This window comes from Psammomys obesus, unplaced genomic scaffold (genome assembly GCF_907164565.1).
Source record: "Psammomys obesus unplaced genomic scaffold, mPsaObe1.curated_primary_1811, whole genome shotgun sequence".
Taxonomy (NCBI): Eukaryota; Metazoa; Chordata; class Mammalia; order Rodentia; family Muridae; genus Psammomys; species Psammomys obesus.
The window spans coordinates 9,779,878-9,797,973 of NW_026592510.1; the positions used below are offsets into that span (position 1 = coordinate 9,779,878).

At 35.4% G+C, this 18,096-nt stretch overlaps 1 protein-coding gene across 5 annotated transcripts in view; it reads left to right on the top strand.

Annotated features, from left to right (window-relative positions):
- The window catches only part of Rfx3 (regulatory factor X3), a 274,748-nt gene that overhangs the window by 206,632 nt on the left and 50,020 nt on the right, over window positions 1–18,096 (top strand). For all 5 annotated transcript variants that reach the window (XM_055614027.1, XM_055614025.1, XM_055614028.1 and 2 more), the window contains 2 exons: window positions 3,809–3,990; window positions 8,100–8,219. In XM_055614027.1, coding sequence (XP_055470002.1) covers window positions 3,809–3,990; window positions 8,100–8,219 — 302 coding nt within the window. The remainder of the gene's footprint in view (window positions 1–3,808; window positions 3,991–8,099; window positions 8,220–18,096) is intronic.

Consider the following 18,096-nt stretch of genomic DNA (forward strand, 5'->3'; position numbering starts at 1 on the left):
TCACAAGCTTTAAAATCTTTCACAAGCTTGTAAATATAATCACTTTAAAAGATAGTTTATTAAAAGAAAAAAATAAGAGAAATAGATAGTTGTATTCTAAACTACTAAATGTTAAGAGTATTGAATTCTAATGTCTGAGTACATTTTGTTAAAGAGAAAGCAGCATGAAACAATGTACCTTATAAAAAATTGTTCACCTCATTTGGGTAGGTAGCATGTGGGACATACATAATCTTTTACATTGTATTACAGAAATGTATGCTCAATTTCTTTAATAATAAAATAATGCTTATCTAATCGTAAGTTTTACATTCAATATCTGATTTATAGTTTCATCATGGGTCAAAATCAGAAAATTAAACACTAGTATGTAAATTGTAGATTAAATATTCCAGCTGTATCTCTAAGTCTTTTCAGTCATGTTCTAGAGTGTGTGCTGCTTCTACATAAAGTTTCTAAGATAATAGCCATAGGTGTGGTTGGTGGCAGGCTTCCCAGATGGGACCCATGGCAACACACCAGTCACCTGTTTTCAGGGCTTTTATCTCTGTTGACCCTCCTCTTTCCTTCTGTGTGTCCTCCATGCTTCTGCAAGGAATAAAGTACCTCCTTCTCATGAGATGGAGGCAGCACAAATTTAGCTTTGCTATTGTCAAGTCTTAGTCATTCTAGCTGTCCTGGAATTTACAAACCAGCCACAGCTGGATACTGTTTAGTATGCACGTGTGTATGGTCACATCAGTCAGATTCATATTTTCAAAAAACTAGTTAAAAATGTAAAACATTTGGAGGAGTATAAACAATATAGGAAGAAAAGAAATTTTCAAAACACATTCAAGTTTTTACTTGAATATGAGAGGGATGAATAGCTGCTGTTCTGATAAAATCTCCATTTTCTCTGAATTCTCCAACTGTGATGTGAATAACACCATTTAGAATTCTGAGTAGTTTTGCTCTGATTAAAAAAGACATTTTGCCATAAAGATTTTTATTACAATACATAAAAATTGTTACTAAAATTGACCTGAGTAGCTCTCACACAGTCACTGTTGCCCTTGAAGCATTTTATGTTGACCTTCAATTCTTACGCTGGTTTCCCCGTTTCATTAAATACACTGTTCAAAAAAGTTATCAAATACTTAAACTTGCTTTTTCAAAATCTTTTACAAAATGTTTTATCTATAAGATTACCCTTGACTAAGCAATGCGTAAGCTCGTCTACTTAGTTATTTGTTGTAAGGAGACTAGCTTACAACTAAGGTAATATTAAACGGTTTATTTCTGTAAGTAAGTGTTTTCATTTGTTTACGTCACATTAAAATTGTTTATATTGATCTATTTTTAGTTGTATATTGTGGTTATAAAGTTCACATTTTAAAGTTGACTGTTCCAATTCAGAGGGGAAATGTCCTTTAAACTAAGATTTTCTATATAAATCTACCACCTCTCGTTAACAAAGGAAAATATATTGAATTATTTCACTCCTTTCTTAATCATGTTTTTATGGGGACACACATACATATTAAGTACTTTCAACTTAAATGTGTTCTACAGTGCATGCAGTGTTTATAAGAAATTTTTTACATCATTTGAAATGCCTCAAAATAATTTTACTTTATACAGAATTCTTCTAAGAGCTTTTTTAAAATAGCATTTTTTTGTCAACTCTTGATATCAAGGGTCTATGTTCTTATTTTTAACATGTTAAAATACCAATAGAAGGTAGTTGTACCTTGCTCTATCTAGCACCTGTCTGAAAGACTGTAGCACACTTTGGTGCATTGTGGCTCACAATGGCTACTTGAATTCCACTTGAAGTGCTTCCACATCCTGATCATTTTACTGAGGCGCGTGGATGAAATGTGAGTCAGGTTTGTATTGCTGTGTTTTGTCTTTCCTACCTGTGTTTTATAGTTAATTTTTTTTGAAATTTGCAAAAGGTAAAAACTCTAAAGGAACATGCTAGCCTGCTGTTCCAAGCAGAGTACTGATTTCAACCTCAGAGACTTACTGCATTGAGTGAGCTTAAATCTGATGTTTCTTGTTTGGACCTAAGTTTATAGAGAACCTGTATTGCGCATTATTTTCAGTACACAACACTCACATTTGAGTGTCTCTGAAACGTTTTACTGATTCAAAGGCTAAAAGTAAATGCTACGAAATGACCTGTAATATTTTTCTGTCAATATAAAAAGGAGAGCTAATTTTGTGTAATCTTTTTAGTGTCTTATAGTATTGAATTATATATCATACAGTATTAATATGTATTTTAAGTTTGTTTATTCATACAGATATATGTTCCTTATGAAACTAAAATTCTTCCTGAATGGGACATACTTTTATTTCTATAAGTATCTTATATGCTTTGTGGTGTATTTTCCAAGCCATTAACAACTTCAATATGTATTGATGATACATATTTAACTATTTAATGAATTCTTAAAGATATTTGAAGTTAACATGCTCTAGTAAAATTCAGTTGTCATAGATAAAAATAATCAAAATATTTTATAATTTTTAATAAAACTGAAAATTCTGTAAGTTTAATCAAAAGACTTAAACTAGATAGATAAAATAGAGTAATTCTTTGAGTATTAATTATTATTAATTATTAATTATTAAGTATTAATTTACTTGAATATTCAGGTCATCATCACCTTTTAGCCTTTGATTTACTACTCAGAGGACAATTCTCATTCATCTTTGCATTGTTTTACTTTCATAATTCATATTTAACTACATGCTCAGGTTCAGTGTTTGCTCTTTAATAATACCATTTATAAATGTCGTGGATATTATTAAGACAAGTAATATGAGGCATTTGCTGCTTTGATGGCCTTTTGGTCTAAGCAATTAGGAAACAAGAATTAGAAACCACGCTCAGACACTGAGACAATGCTGTAACCTTAGGAAAATCATTTATGTTTGCTTTGCCTCTTTTTCAAGTAAGTAAATGAGTAAGTTAAAATTTAATAATATATATATGGCAGAGATTTTTCTTGTACGTTCCGATTTTAAACATTATCTTTTTAAAAAGTATAATATAAAAAATTTAAATGTTAACTATAGGCCAAGAAAACATTATTTATTATTTAGCCTTCCAAATTTTTGAAGAAAAAAGACACTTCAAGTTTGAGGCAGAAAATTGAGAGGATTATAAAATTATTACCTTTCATTATATCAAAGTTATTTGTAACTTCTAGCAAGTGTCCTTTGGGGGGGGGGAAGAATGACTAAATTTTGCCTATAGCAGCATTTATCCCATTAGATAAAATGTTATTGTATTATCTAGCAGCCATTTCAGATAAATTATCATTCTACAAAAGTGAATAAATTTTTCATTAAAACCTCATACAAGTAAGCATACTGATTACTTATTGTAATAACTCAGTGTAAAAGATGAATTAGGTGCCATGTTGCCCGGTCTAGAATATAATAGGTGTCATGTTGCCAGGTTTAGTAGAATGTTTTGTTTTATAACAATAATAAATAATTATATTGTGCATTTTTGACCAATAAATGCTGTTATTTTAATTACTTAAAAAAGTACGTATCTCCAGGGTTAAAGCCAATATTGGAAAAATTAGTATCTCTACTTATACTTGAAAACTGAAGAAAAGATATTGTCTAAACCCATAACTGCTGTGATGTTTTCCAGAGCTTAGAAAGTCACATGTGCCGGCCTCTGGATTATCACAGTTTATCCTAAGGGTTAATGAAGTGCTTCCAAGTATTTGTCCATGCTGTATCTTGCCGAAGTTTTAGCAAATTACGTGAATTCTCTGCTTATTCTTTCTTATCTTAACAGCTCCAGTGGCTGTTGGACAATTATGAGACAGCAGAAGGAGTGAGCCTTCCAAGAAGCACTCTGTACAACCACTATCTTCGACACTGTCAGGAACACAAACTGGACCCAGTCAACGCTGCCTCTTTTGGAAAACTAATAAGGTCCATTTTTATGGGGCTACGAACTAGGAGATTAGGCACTAGGTTAGTATTTATAATCAACACAATCCGTCATCTCTGTTTCCAGTTAGAGCAGTGTTGTACAGTAAAGAAAAATGTACTTGTTACAGAAAACATGTGAGGAGAAATATATAATAAAGTGAACTCACTTTATAAAGTCCATAGGAAAATGAGCATTACTATTTAGTGAAAATCACCAAACTGGCTTTCAAACTACATAGAAATTAGAAGGCCAACTTGTTTGTGCAAGATTCACATAAGATTGTTTAAGAATTGTTAGAGACCATTGCCTTTTGAAAATAAACACACTGACATGAATGAAATGATGACACAGTAAATGGGAAACTAAGCATGTCCTTGTTGTTTTAAAATACATTTAATTGTTTTATAGAAAACTTTGGCTAGAAGGGGTTAGCCTGAGCTTTCTACTTTATTCTGTAATTCTGACGTTACTTGAAGTCCTTGCTGTTATTTTTTTCTCCTGTTAGCCTTCTAAGCTTTCTGTTTCTCCTATTGGTTATGAAGATAGATGTATGTGGGAGGGAAACCAGGGTATGTCCATGGTAGAGAGCAGTGACATGAGGGAGAGACTTCCAGGCTCGAGGGTTTCTTTTTTTCAGAAACAATGAGTGTTTTTCCTAAGCAAACATGATAAAAAGACAATTTAGAGACTGGGAGCTTCATTTTTATTTTCTATGAGTTTTACAAATTGAAAACTAATAGTTTAACCTGTTATGGGCATACTGTCCCGAAATATATGAATCCTTGACTTTCCAAGTCATACGGGAATCATACACAAAAAATTAAATTAGAGATGCCACACTGTACATTGAGTGATGGATTCTTATTTATACATCACAGCCTCAAAGACTAAACAGTGCAAAGGATTTTTTAAAAAAATCTCTGTGAGAGAAGCAATACCCTAATAATTAAGCATTTATGCTGAAAGGAGAAGGGAATGTTGTCAATCTGTTCCTTACCCATCTCCAGATACCTCTATTGTTGTGATAAACACAACACTGTGACCAACACAACTTATGGAGGAAAAGGTTTTCTTAGTTTACACTTCTAGGTCTCAATCCATTACTGAGAGAAGTCAGGACCGGGAGCTAAAGACAGGGACCTGGAGACAAGAACCATGAGGAATGGTTCTTGCTGCCTCCCTCACAGGCTCCTATTTAGCTAGCTTTCTCATACAGCTTAAGACCATGTACCTTTGCATGTGCCACTCACACTGGACCCTCTTGTATCAGTTAATAATCCAGACTTCCTTCCAAGCTCATGACTGCAGGCCAGTCTTACCTAGGCAGCTTCTCAGTGAGGGCTTTCTTCTCAAATGACCCAAGTGGAAAATTAAAGATAAGGAGGAAATGATTTCTATGTTATATGTTTTATAGAATGTGAGGTCTTTATATATAAAGACTCAAAGAAAATTAAAATTGTGACTTTATGCTAACTGATGAAGTAGCCAGTTCTGGAGGAGAATGATTGGACAAAGTGGTGTGATCTAAAATTATAAATAGTATGAAGGGTGGCCCAGGAAAGCCCTTCATTCAGATTCCACACTGTCTCCTTAGAGTAAAAGATACTTCTTTCATCTAGATGTAGGGTCTTAGGACCCTTGGCATGAGGGTTCTAAGACCGATTTACCAAGGAATATCAGCTGTGTTCATCACCCATTTCCCTGGAGAAGTGAGAGAATTTCATGGCCTCTTTTTGCTGTTTTCTCTAATGCCAACTATATTTTGGGGCAGTATGCCCAGAACCTGTTAGTTTTAGGAAAGTTTGTATGTGTTTGAACTGTGGATTTTTCCTTTCGCTTACTTTGAAGCAAATGTGCAACTTTCAAATTGCCAGAGGTTCAGATCTTTCATAAATATATTCTTCTACCGGTACTTCAAAAGGTAGTATATTTTAAACTGCAGAATGTGATTGTCTATTCAGACTGAGAAAAACTAGCTTTCATTCCTTTTTAAAAAGAACTTTCTGTTTCTCTAGTATTTTTTACCCCCCAAACCAGGAACACCATTATTTAGAGACCTAACCTAGTATCTCCTAGCTGAGGGCTCAGTAGTTACATGTATGATGCCAATATTTTGAAACTCTAGGCTTTAGTCAACATTCTAATAGCTGTATTGTTGTAGTGCTTTTGTTACTGAAAAGGTTTCAATGGGTCCTATTTTGAGGCTCTATTCAAACGTTGAAACACATCTTTAAAATAGAAAGGTTCAGAATTGGTGTTGTTGGGTTTGTGAATGAGTAGAATCCATATTCTATAAGTACATTCTGTACTACTGCAGCTCTTACTTTCAGCTTCCTACCCCCAAGGATTTTGTCTCCCAATCCTTTTAAAATTGTATGTGGTGCTTGCAATGAGTTGGAAAGGAAAGCCTAAAAGAATAAGAAGGGAATAAATGTTGTGGGTTGAGTTTCAACAAATGGAGTGTGTAGAAGCTAGGATGGCAATAATAGAGAAAGCTGATGGTGTAGGGGTGAACTTTCAGAGATTCTGCGGTGGAACCTGGAGTCAACTTTTCACTCCTTTTCCAAGGAATGAATGGAAAGTCAGTACAAATCAAGAGGCAGATTAAATCCTATGTGCTTTTTTTTTTTTTTAAGTGAGCATTCTTTGGAAGCATTATCTGTCAACAAAATCATCTAGTGAAATTATCAAACCAGATCAAACCTCCTTTTGGTACTGAAGTAGACAAAAAGCTTATAAAGCCATTGCATTTCTACCAAAGGCAGTTTAAAAGGTACCTTTTGATAGATCCCTTCTCCAAATTAAATCTGACTGAGGACAATCCTGGGTGTGCTGCTCTTCCCAGGCCATTCCTAGTAGGATAAAGAGAATTCCTCTCACTCCAACCCCAATGCTAATTCGCTAATTCCCAAGAAACTGAGTCTCTGAAGAAAAACAGCAACTTACTGTGTGGTTTTATCCCATGATTTTGCCACCTGCTTCTTCCCTTCCCTTACTCCCTACAACCTCCAATTTCTATAGACTGCTACAGAGTGTATTTGTGATAGGTGTTGTTGGAGGCTTTTGCTCTGATTTCAGTGGACTTTGTAAACAAGATCTAATCTCTCAAGTGGAAGGTCTTTGTCTGCAGACATTCAGTTTTCACTTCTATTTCATTTTTATTTCAAAGTGTAAGGACTTGATTACTTTAATGTCTCTTCAAACACATGGCTCATCTACTGTACGTTTGTTGGTTTTGGAAGTAAAGTTATCTATTTTCATTAAAAATATTTAATCCACACACTACTTTCATTTCTTCTTATAAATGAAAGAAAAAAAATTGGAAGAGCACTCACTGACATATTGTTACATATAGACTTGTGAAAAACTAGTCTCTCTGCAAGAATCTACATATTTCAAATATTATTTTGCAAGAATTTACAAGTTCCATTCAGAATAAAAATTGTTATTTCTAATATTAAGCATGATATTTTTCATTTTCCAAGAAGTTCCAAAATTTTTATTCTAGGAGCGTTTCACCATTTTTACTGGGAACTCTCTCAATGTTTTATGGTATCTCTTATTAGCAAACAACAGATATCACTCAATACAAAAAACAGGGACTAATAATATATGTTTTAAAAGAAATACATTAAGTGCCTTTTTCCTTTTTAGGTTTCAAAACATTAAAAAAAATGAATCATCAAATAATGTAACAATATCATTTTTAAAATAAACACAAAAGAGGAATTAATCCAAGACTATGGAATAAATGCTTTTTTTCTCAATGTTTATGGAAAATTGCTGTCTAGTGTACATTGATTTTTCTGTGGATGAATTGTGATTAGCCCAACCATTTCCTTCTGAATTAAATTAGAAATGTATAGTGGATCATAAATTAACATGAGTAGGGCAAATGCGCTATCTGGTGAATATTTAAGTGAAAGCGTAAAGGAAATATTTACCCTTGAGGTCTTGAGGTGATCATTTTGGAATCATATTTTGGTATTTGGAATATCACTGAAGAAATATAACAGTCATCCAGAAAAGTTAAATCATAAATGTGAAATGCTAGTATACTGTTTTAACCCAGTTTTTCTGTGTGAAGTTTATGGCTAATTTTAGCTCTACTGACTTTTCTTGTTTCCATATTTATTCTTCTTTTGTGAAGAGGAAACTCCAAGTACCATTATTATGGGATTCGTGTGAAGCCAGATTCTCCTCTTAACCGTCTACAGGAAGATATGCAGTACATGGCGATGAGACAGCAGCCCATGCAGCAGAAGCAAAGGTATATCCCGAGTTGTTGTGGTGTCAAAGTTGCATACTTATTAACACCATGGGACTTCCTATTTCTGAACAATTAGAACAAACAAATCCACAGGAACGCTGCTACCATTGACATGCTCTCACTGTAAACAATGTTTAAATATCATTTAGAATTTCAGCAATCCCTTTTCCAATTTTTTAAAAAAACAACTTATTCTTCTACTTGTTGGACCCCTTTAAAGTTAGTTGTATGTCCCAACCTATGGTTCATATGGGAAATGACACACAAAGAGTAAGGAGTTCACCTAGGCAAATAGTACCCTTGGAGAAACTTCATCTTAGTGTTTGTGAGGCATGCCGTTTTTACATCCTTCAAATCACTTTTTAAGTTTTATTTATTGTACATGCGTGTGAGTGTGTGTGCATGTGGAGTATATGTGTGTGTGCGTGTGTGTATGCCTATGCATGCCTGTCTGATATATTTGTGAGGGTGGGTATGTGGAGGTCAGAGAATAATTTTTAGGATTTGCTTTTCTTCCAACATGGGTTCCATCCAGCGCAGGTTGTCAGACATGCACAGGATGCATCTTTACCCTGTGAGCCATTTTGCCCCCTCCCCGCTAGTTCTTTTGGACCAAGTCTAAGTTCTTGTAGGATCTTTGGGACTATTGACATTTAATTGGGATCTAATCTTCAAAAACACAGAATTGTGGGCATTAGAGCTTTAAGAGATCTTGCTTTCATCAGTGGGTGGATGAAATGGATGGATGGATGGATGCATGGATGGATGCATGCATGCATGGGTGAATGCATGGAGGATGGATGGATGATAGAATTATATATATTGGAATTGAAAAGAACCACCTGTCTGGTCTCTGCTTATAATCTTTGGCAATCAAAGCATTAGCAGCTATGATTTTCGAATAACTTGAGTAGAATATATAGCCCATCACACTGTTGTTAAATCAGAGCCTTCTAGTCGCTTATGACTGCCACAATTTATAGTAAATTAAAAATTTACCAACTCGCCTTCTCTACCAGTAGAGCTTACCTTTGCTCTGTAGTTAGAACTGTTCTTTCCAACTGAATTGGTAGAAGTACTAGGAAAAAGGAATGATTTCACTGGGTTCTTCATTATTCTGAGGTGTGATTTGTATAGGCAAGCTTTTCTCATCTATACTAGTGTAGTATACAGCCTGAGTACGAAGTAATAGAAAGACAACATCCCATAATAGGCTTTCCTCTGCTCAGAAAACACTGAAGTTCTGCTGTGTGCTGGGTCCTCAATTCAAGGCCAAGGCGCAGTCTTTACCTTTGAAAACACAAGGTATAGGAGGAATGAGGGGAATAAAGCAATGCAATGTGTTGTGCCAAAATCCAGTGTTAATTGAACTATAGAATACAAAGTAATGGAACAATCTCTGGGAGGGGGCAGGTTAGGAACTTCATGGAAAAAGTGCTACTTAACTAGGGACTAAGAGTGAGAAACAGAAAGGACTATCTAAACCAAAGGGAAGAGTCAGCATTAGCACATGGAGGTGGAGGATGATGTTGGCAATGGCCCATGGTTTGCTTGTTACTCCAGGAGGAGAGTTGCAGAGACACTTAAATTGCTTAGAGAGAAATACAGTGGATTTAGTAATTTGAGGCACACAATAAGAGATATAGTTTTACCTGAAGGTAGTAAGTTTGGGTTTTGGGGCGTAGAAAACAGCTTTAAAGCTATTTAGAGCTTTGAAGCAAACAATGAAATTTTGTTTTTTTCTAAAGAGATGACTTTTTGATTTGAGGAAAGACATACTTATTGGGAAGAGACTAGAGGTAAGGACTCTTATTACATGGTTTCAGCACAGCCATAATTTCCAGTGTATCCTAGCCTGGAACTGCAGTTCAAGGCTGCCCATCATATAAAAAATTTTAACTCACAGATTCTCAGTTTTGTTTTTAATTGGCAGGTATTTTTTTTTTTTACCTGTAGGTGGGAAATAAATTTAAAAGGATCAAAAAATAACAAAATAAAACATAGATTAGTACCTTGTATGGTAGCAATAGTTTGTTATAATGAACTATTATGATCTTGAATTTTTTTTATTACCTTTTCACTTATTAAGAACAGAATTTATAGCATTTACTTTCTGATGTGATCTCTGCTCCCAAGCTTAGCAGCAATGCAGTGAGATAATGGTGAAATCAAGAAAAGCTTGATTTAGGAATAACATATTCAAACATAATTACCAACAAAAGCTTGGTAAGTTGTACCTAAGACAAGTAAATCTTTCTGTGACTTACCTATGAGGAAATCTAATAAGCTTGCATGGAATGCACATCTTAAAAAGACGGTCTTTATAAAAAGCCTGAGTTAGGTAGGCAAAAGCTGTTTCTGTTTTTCTTTTCTTTCCTTTCTTTGTTTCTATTTTTTTTTTAATTATCTCTTATTAAATAGACTCCAGAGCTGTAAAAGTTAAGGAGCCATAAAAATCTTTGCTATATCTTCAGGTGTTGATAATTGCTATTAAAAAAAAACAACACAATGTGAACATGTTTTTGGAGATATAAAATTACTTCCTGGATAAAATCTGCCATTATCAGTGTCTTGTAAAGTCTTCTTTCTTATGAAAGAAAAACTATTAGAATACCAAAGTACTGGAAGTACTGGATTTTGTTTTCCTCTGATACTATATATGTATATCTAGATCTATCAATCATCTATCTACACACATATATAAATGCATGCACACACCAATAAATGGTGTGTGTGTGTGTGTGTGTGTGTGTGTGTGTGTGTGTGTGTGTGTGAAACTGAGTCAGCTGACCTGGAACTTTTATGCAGACTAAGGTGGCATCAAACTCACAAAAATCTGCCTGCCCCTGCCTGCTGCATGCTGGGATTAAAAGCGTACGCCCACGCCTGGCTAGACTTTTGCTTTTGAAATGGCACCTGGTGGATAATAGCAGCGTTCTTGTTTAATACACAGGCGCTGCACTGGGACACACCAGAGGCTTCAGCTTGCTGAGGGAGCACATCCACTGCATACAGTTTCTCTTTTTGAGTCTGACTGTGTGGGACAAATTAAGAGTATTTGTTGAATCATGAAAAGTAATTATTATTTACCTGAATTTTTTCTTTGAGTCAGGGTTTCTCTCTGTAGTTCTGGCTATCCTGTAGCTCACTCTGTAGACTAGGCTAGCCTCAAACTCAAAGAATCTACCTGCCTCTGCCTCCTGAGTGCTGAGGTTAAAAGTGTGTGCTACCACCCCTAACCCCTGATAATTGTTTAATATCTGAATAATTTCAAGATTCAATGATTCTAATGTAATTAAAATTTATATAAGAAAATGTACTCTCTTGTTAAACTGCAAATGGTATGAGAAAAGTTTAAAATATTTTATAACAGGTAGTGGTATTTAATATTTCAGCATGTTCAGATGAAATACTCCATGATTTATTGACTAAATCTATAGTCACATATCTTCCACAGTGTAAATTACATTTTTATATGTTTTTATAAGTAAAAGTCAAGTGTGTGTGTTGATAATTTTGATAACTTAAGTTTGGGTATTCAATTTTAATTTTTGTAGGTTGAAAAAAATAATAGGGTAGTAGAGAATATTTCCACTTCTGTGTAAATCAGATGCTCTTTGAAGCTTCCATATGGAACATAGCCATGCATCAAGAGATAAATGAAAAGAGATTCTGGTTGAAAAGCAGATATGACATAATTCATATTTTCCCATACTTGAAACATGAATCCAACTTCAACCCATTTACCTAAACTAAAGGAGCACAATACAGCCTGCTTTATTCAAAGGCAATTTGGGGGTGTAGCTACCAACAAAAGAAAATTTTAAGTAGTCAGGGTCTTCTGTATCCTTGGGACATATTTGATACCATGGTCTGTGGACATTCAGTGAAGGGATAAAATGAACTGAGGCACCCCCAACAGCCCTTATTGTCATCACTGTAGTGATCAGAGTTAGAGTAATAAAATGTCACAACTTCGTTGTGAATGTAGTGTCAACTATGAGTAATCAAAAGGAGGAAAATGTGTATTATGTGAAATATCGTTTGTTGGAAATAAAGTTTGCATTTAAATGAGGAAAATTCTAATGAAATGTACTCATCCTAATTGCTAACTTATTAAATGCCCTAATTTAGACAACACTTAAAGTAGGAGCAAAAAGGGTGATAATTTTTAGATCTATAAACTATGTAAAAATGTTTGTTGCCATTTATCTTTAAGAAATACATAGGAAATGTTAGCATGTATATTTTAGCAGAGAAGCCACTTCCTTTCAGCAGTGTGCCTGACCATTTCTGATCCCAGTAGCCACTCTCAAAAATACTACAATACAATCATCATTTCTCAACAATTTAATGAAATTGTCAGTTGCTTACAAAATAAGCATATAGCATGTAAAAGAGAGCAGAAGATGACAGCAAGGAAGGAAGAAAAGATAACTCAGTTGACAAGAAAATTATGTCTATATACACTTGGTGACTGATCACGTAACAACCTGACCAAGAACTCAGCCTCCTTCATTCTTGTATGAACTCTATTCTCAAAGACACAGGTCACACCAGCAAAACCTGTCCATTACAAGAAAATGCTTACAGCCAAATGTGGAGGTTCGTGGCTCCCCGCTTTTCCTTCCCCTCCCTCAATGTCTCTTTTCCTTTCCCTCTCATTTTTGCATGGGAGACTAAGACAAAAACTATTGCTCAATGCTCAAGCACACCATCAGCTACCTAGTGATACCATTTTCAAAAAGGCACATAAAATACAGGGCAAAATCACAGTGTAATGAGTATGTTTAATTAAGGGGCTATTAACTGTTTGCATGATCCCTTGCTTAGAAAGGGGATGTGAAGGAAAGAGCCTTTATGATACTGGAGAAAAGACCAGAGCAATCTGGTGGAAGGGAGACAGCAAGACTCCTTTTTCTTCAGATTTGAGGGAGGACACCTAAAGACACTTGTCATTAGACCTTTCTTTTAAAAAATAAATGAAACCAAAACAACTTTATTTGACAAAAGAAAAAAAAACCTAGTTATTTACAGTAGTTTTTGCTCAAAGATTGTTCAATGGGACAACTGTGCCTCTCCAGATTTATCTTACAAGCCACCTAAGCAGAGACTCCTCTATCCCTCAATGCCCCATTTTATTCCTCGAGGGGAGAATGCCAGAATATGTCAGCAGCATGGCTCCCTTCCTCCTCCTCTGCTCAGTGCATGTGGGGAGAAAAATCCTCATCCCAGTATCACCGCCTACTGTAGGCATCCTGCAGCAATCCTGGGATCTCATGGACAGTTGGGGTAGAAGTGGGCAGACAGCAGTTATAGTAAGCTGCCATGTTTATGCACCCTCAGCAGGGCCTCAAGGTGACGAGGATACTGGATCTCCTGAAGTACAGGAAGATGCAAGAGGGAGGCAGGAGATAGAGGCCAGAGTAAGGAGCTTAAGACATGTGCAGCAACTCTATACTTAAGGTGGAGAATAAAGATCTGATCGAAGATTGTTTGGTACATCTGCAGATGGACGATGTCACCCCCAACCCAACCTCAGTTTCTTCATCTTAAATTGGAGACAATCTTCAGAGATAGCTCTATAGTAAAAGTGGAAAATGAAATTTTTCTAGCTGGAAACATGGAAGTGTTATTCCTCTTCACAGTGTCCTGCTATTGCAGGCCCTATAGAAAGCTCTCTCGTAATCCTTTGCCATGTTGGAGGAGAAGCATCCTGGGAGTGCAGTGAGCACGGCTTGTTTCTCTGTACTTCAAGGCTGGTTGTCGCCAGCTTTAGGCCAGTGTTAATAGTCCATTATATTTTCCTGGACCAGGATTTCTCTGGGATTATTACAAAGCTAAGCTTGAAGGACTGGCTCATCCCTCGGAGGCAGATAACAGTGACAGAAGTCTTTAGTGAGCAGTTGCTCTGTTACATGTGCTCTTCACCCTAGACCATCAATGTGGAAACCTGACACTGATGGCTGAAGTAGTCATCCTTAATATGTCACTGACCAGCTCATGACGTCATGAGCACATGTTCCACTGAAGTCAGTATTACCTCCTCAGCACCTAGAATGAGTGATCTACACCATTCATTCTCATTGGAACAACTACCCCATTTGAACTTAATTTGTTTTATTTTTCTTGCATCATTGCACATATAAACTGGTGTGTAGCCAAATATTCTGAGTTGCCAAAGATAGAAATGAAATCCTATCTTTTGTCAGCAAGGTTGATGTTATAAGACATTTAAATATTTAGTATGACATCAAAGACTCATTTACTATTCTGAAAGAATGGACCTCTACAGATTCACTATTTTCTTCTGATCCATTCATGTCTATGCCACGTGGCTCATTTCCAATATCAATCTATAAGCCCTCGGACAATTTTTTCAAAGAGAAATGCAAGAAACCAGTTGAAAATTCTAGCTTCTTGCTGTTATTGTTAGCTGGTCATTTTGTACTTTCATGACTTATAAATACAAATACTAACTGCGTGGATAGTCATGTTGCCTTCACTTGGACGTTTTACAGTTGCCTTGAAAGGACTTGATGAAAACTCTAGTAATGGTGACTACGTAATGTTCTTTGCTTACACTGGACTTCTTCAGTGTCTGTGCTTGTGACATTATTGACAGAATATTGCTTCTACAGTAGAGCACAGCTGTCCAAGTCCTAAATAACAGCTACAGCTAACCTCATGGGGGGAGATTCCTAACAATTTTCCAAGTTTTCTGTGTTAGTGACAGGTTTCAAGCATACACTTAGCTATTAAGACATCAGAGCGTCTTTCATTTCTTAATTATTAACAATGTTAGCTCTGATTTCCTATGGAGTTGCAAGCTGTTAAAATGCTCATTTGCTTCTTACTGATTTTGAAAACAAGAGCTGTTGCCTCCCTTAATAAAAAGCAGGTCTCTCCTGTGAACATGCATAACTCACCAGCACTCATACCCTATTGGAAAACTTAACCTAGAAATGATTTGCAAAGTAAATGGGGGGGGGTACATGGAGAGTACAATTCTCAATACAAAAGAGTTCGTTATTGCAACAGGACTTGATATACACTGTTGGTGGTATATTTTCAATCAATTTTCCCTACCTTTTGCAATGTAGTATTCTGATCACTATTTAATAAAGAGTAAAAAGAGGCAAAAGATCAAAAATTCATCTTTAAATAATAAAAGGATAATTGAAATTTCACCAGTGTTAAGATAATATAAAGTTATTATGTTAGATCAATAAAATATTTAAAACTTATAAATATTATTTTTATCTTTCACCTAGCTAAAATTTAGATTGTACAGTGTCATATCACATGTAACACTAATGTCTACAATATGTCTAATATGTCTTACAATAAATTATAGTGTAATCTTGGTTGTTCATTTAAAAGTAGTGTGTATTATAGGAAAAAATAAAATTTATGGCTTTGGAAGGAAATGTGTGCTGTCGAATATTAGATATATTTCAACAACATGGAACTGTGTCTGTTTTGGCATAAGAGGTTCCTGTAGACTAGGCCTGTGCAAGCTACTTAGGAAATATTTGTTAGAGAAAAACAAGTTCCCCATTCCCACAGACTATTTACTAGATGTTGAATAAGGCTAGTTTTTTTGTGGGGAATGTCCTACATATTGATGATAAAGCTTCAGAATGACCAATATATGTCCTCTTTAGCCATTTCTTCTAGTAAGGCTCAGCAATCCTGAGTATTTGTTTACCCACTGTTGTGTATGACTGTCTTTGTCTTCCTGCTTTGGGGAAACCCAGACAACTAAGATAATTGATGTGGTGCTTCCCTTCGAATCAAGAGAATGAACATCTGTACTTCCTGAATCCAAAATTTCTGGCTTCGAGGATTTCCTCTAAGCACTGACCCAATGCTAGACAGCAATACATTGGATATGCCACTGTGTGGTTATTACTTTAGACAACACAGAAAGAAAAAGTCAGTACAACAGAGAAACTCTTTCACACATCCATGCTTACATTGACCCTCTTGGCTATGACCCATCCTCCATTCATTGCTGACGTCATTCATCATGGCTCAGACCGCTCCCAGAATTTGTCCTCAGACTGAAGGCACAAAAATTTGTGACTTGTACAGTTTCTGTCACTACCAAAGACAGGTACATAAAAGACATCTTCGCCTGTCTTTCAACCCAGTGTTTATTGTTCCTCTTCTGAGCATCATGAAAATACTCCTTTCCCAGTTCTAACTATTTTTTGGGTTTCCTCTTTTTTTTTTTCTAAGTATTGACTTAAAGTATTTTTAGAATGTATTTGTATAACTCTTTTCCTTTTATAAGCTGGTTTTCATAAGTTATAAATCTCCCACATAATATTCTATACCTCTAATTAGTGCTTCCAAAAATCATTATTATTACACAGTCATGTGTTAATTGTATATTTTAAGAGGCAATATCCATTTATTTTACAGACTTCCACTGCCTATCATACTGGCCAACTATGTCTCACCAAGGGAGCAAATAATTTTGCTTTTAGGTGGCAGATTTGCTGAGCCCTTTGTGAAAATAGACTATGGTGTAGTATGTATCCTTAGAAAATGTGCAATCTAAGAGTAATAGCTATCATTTCCTTTCAAGTTAGATTTCACTTCACTTCATATTCATATCTGTAAGACCAAATGCTGTGTAGAACAAAAAGAACGTGATTAAGAATAGTTAGACAAAATCACAGTCACTGCATAAGCCAATATTAAAACTTCATAATTTTCAATCTATAGGTACTATTGCCAGATTAAATAATTCCAATTTAACTATTTCATCTAAGATAATGTACTTAACCTTGAGCAAACATGGTTAGACAATAACATATGCTATGTTATTACTGATACTAATTTTTGTATCTAAAAATGTTCGGCCTGTCAGTAGACTGGGGAAGGGGCATGGGAGGAGAAGAGGAAGGAGGACAGGATTGGAAGGGGAGGAGGGAGGAGGCCACAGCTGGATACAAAGTGAATAAATTATAATAAATTTTTAAAAAAATTAAAAAGACAAAAAAATCTGAAAAAAAATAGTTCAGCTAAAATCGAATTAAACCCTGAATGAATCAATGAGCAGACAAACACAACTTTCTTCATGATATCACTCAAGTCTGCCAGCCCAGAATGGCCATCACACTGCTGCTACACGGGTACACAGCACACGTGCTGAGAATAGTCTAAGCCCTTTAGAGCCACAGGCAGGAGCAGGATCAGAGTGCCGCTCTTGAAGCATCGCAGTGCCAGTGCTTCCCTGACTCCGAGCACAGCCACAGCAAAAATAATTTGCAGGTTTTCCCATGAAATGAAAGACCAGGTCCGAGTTATTTTCTGTCATTGGAGAACAGCAACCAATATTGTGTTTTTGAGGGAAATATCGCTGAAACTATATGAAGAATGATATTTACTGTACCTGGTTTGTCCTCTGTCCTCTGGCTTTCTTTTTCATTGACTGAATCATTTTGTCAGGGCATCTGAGCATTGCTAGTATGGTGCTAGTATGGTCCAGTCATTTACTATCTTTTGACTAAATAGTGACATCTTTTAAGTGTGTTCTTTTCATGTGTTAGGGGCATTGACATTCCTAATGACCACATATCAGTTGAATTAAGATATTAGTGTAAGGGTTAAATATCTCGGTGCTGAAAACACTGTTTCTTTTTTTAAAGACAGAAATGGAAGGATCAAAGGACAAACACTGTAATGTGATTGAAGATATTCCTAGATAATAAAATTATGGTTTTGGCATTTTTTAAAAATTAAAATCCTTTATTTTCATTATCCTCCTTTTGCATAGTATTTTACTACTTTTTTGGTATAAGAAACAAGAAAAAACATGCAAATATACAAACATACAAAATTCCAGCAGTAATTAGTGTCATAA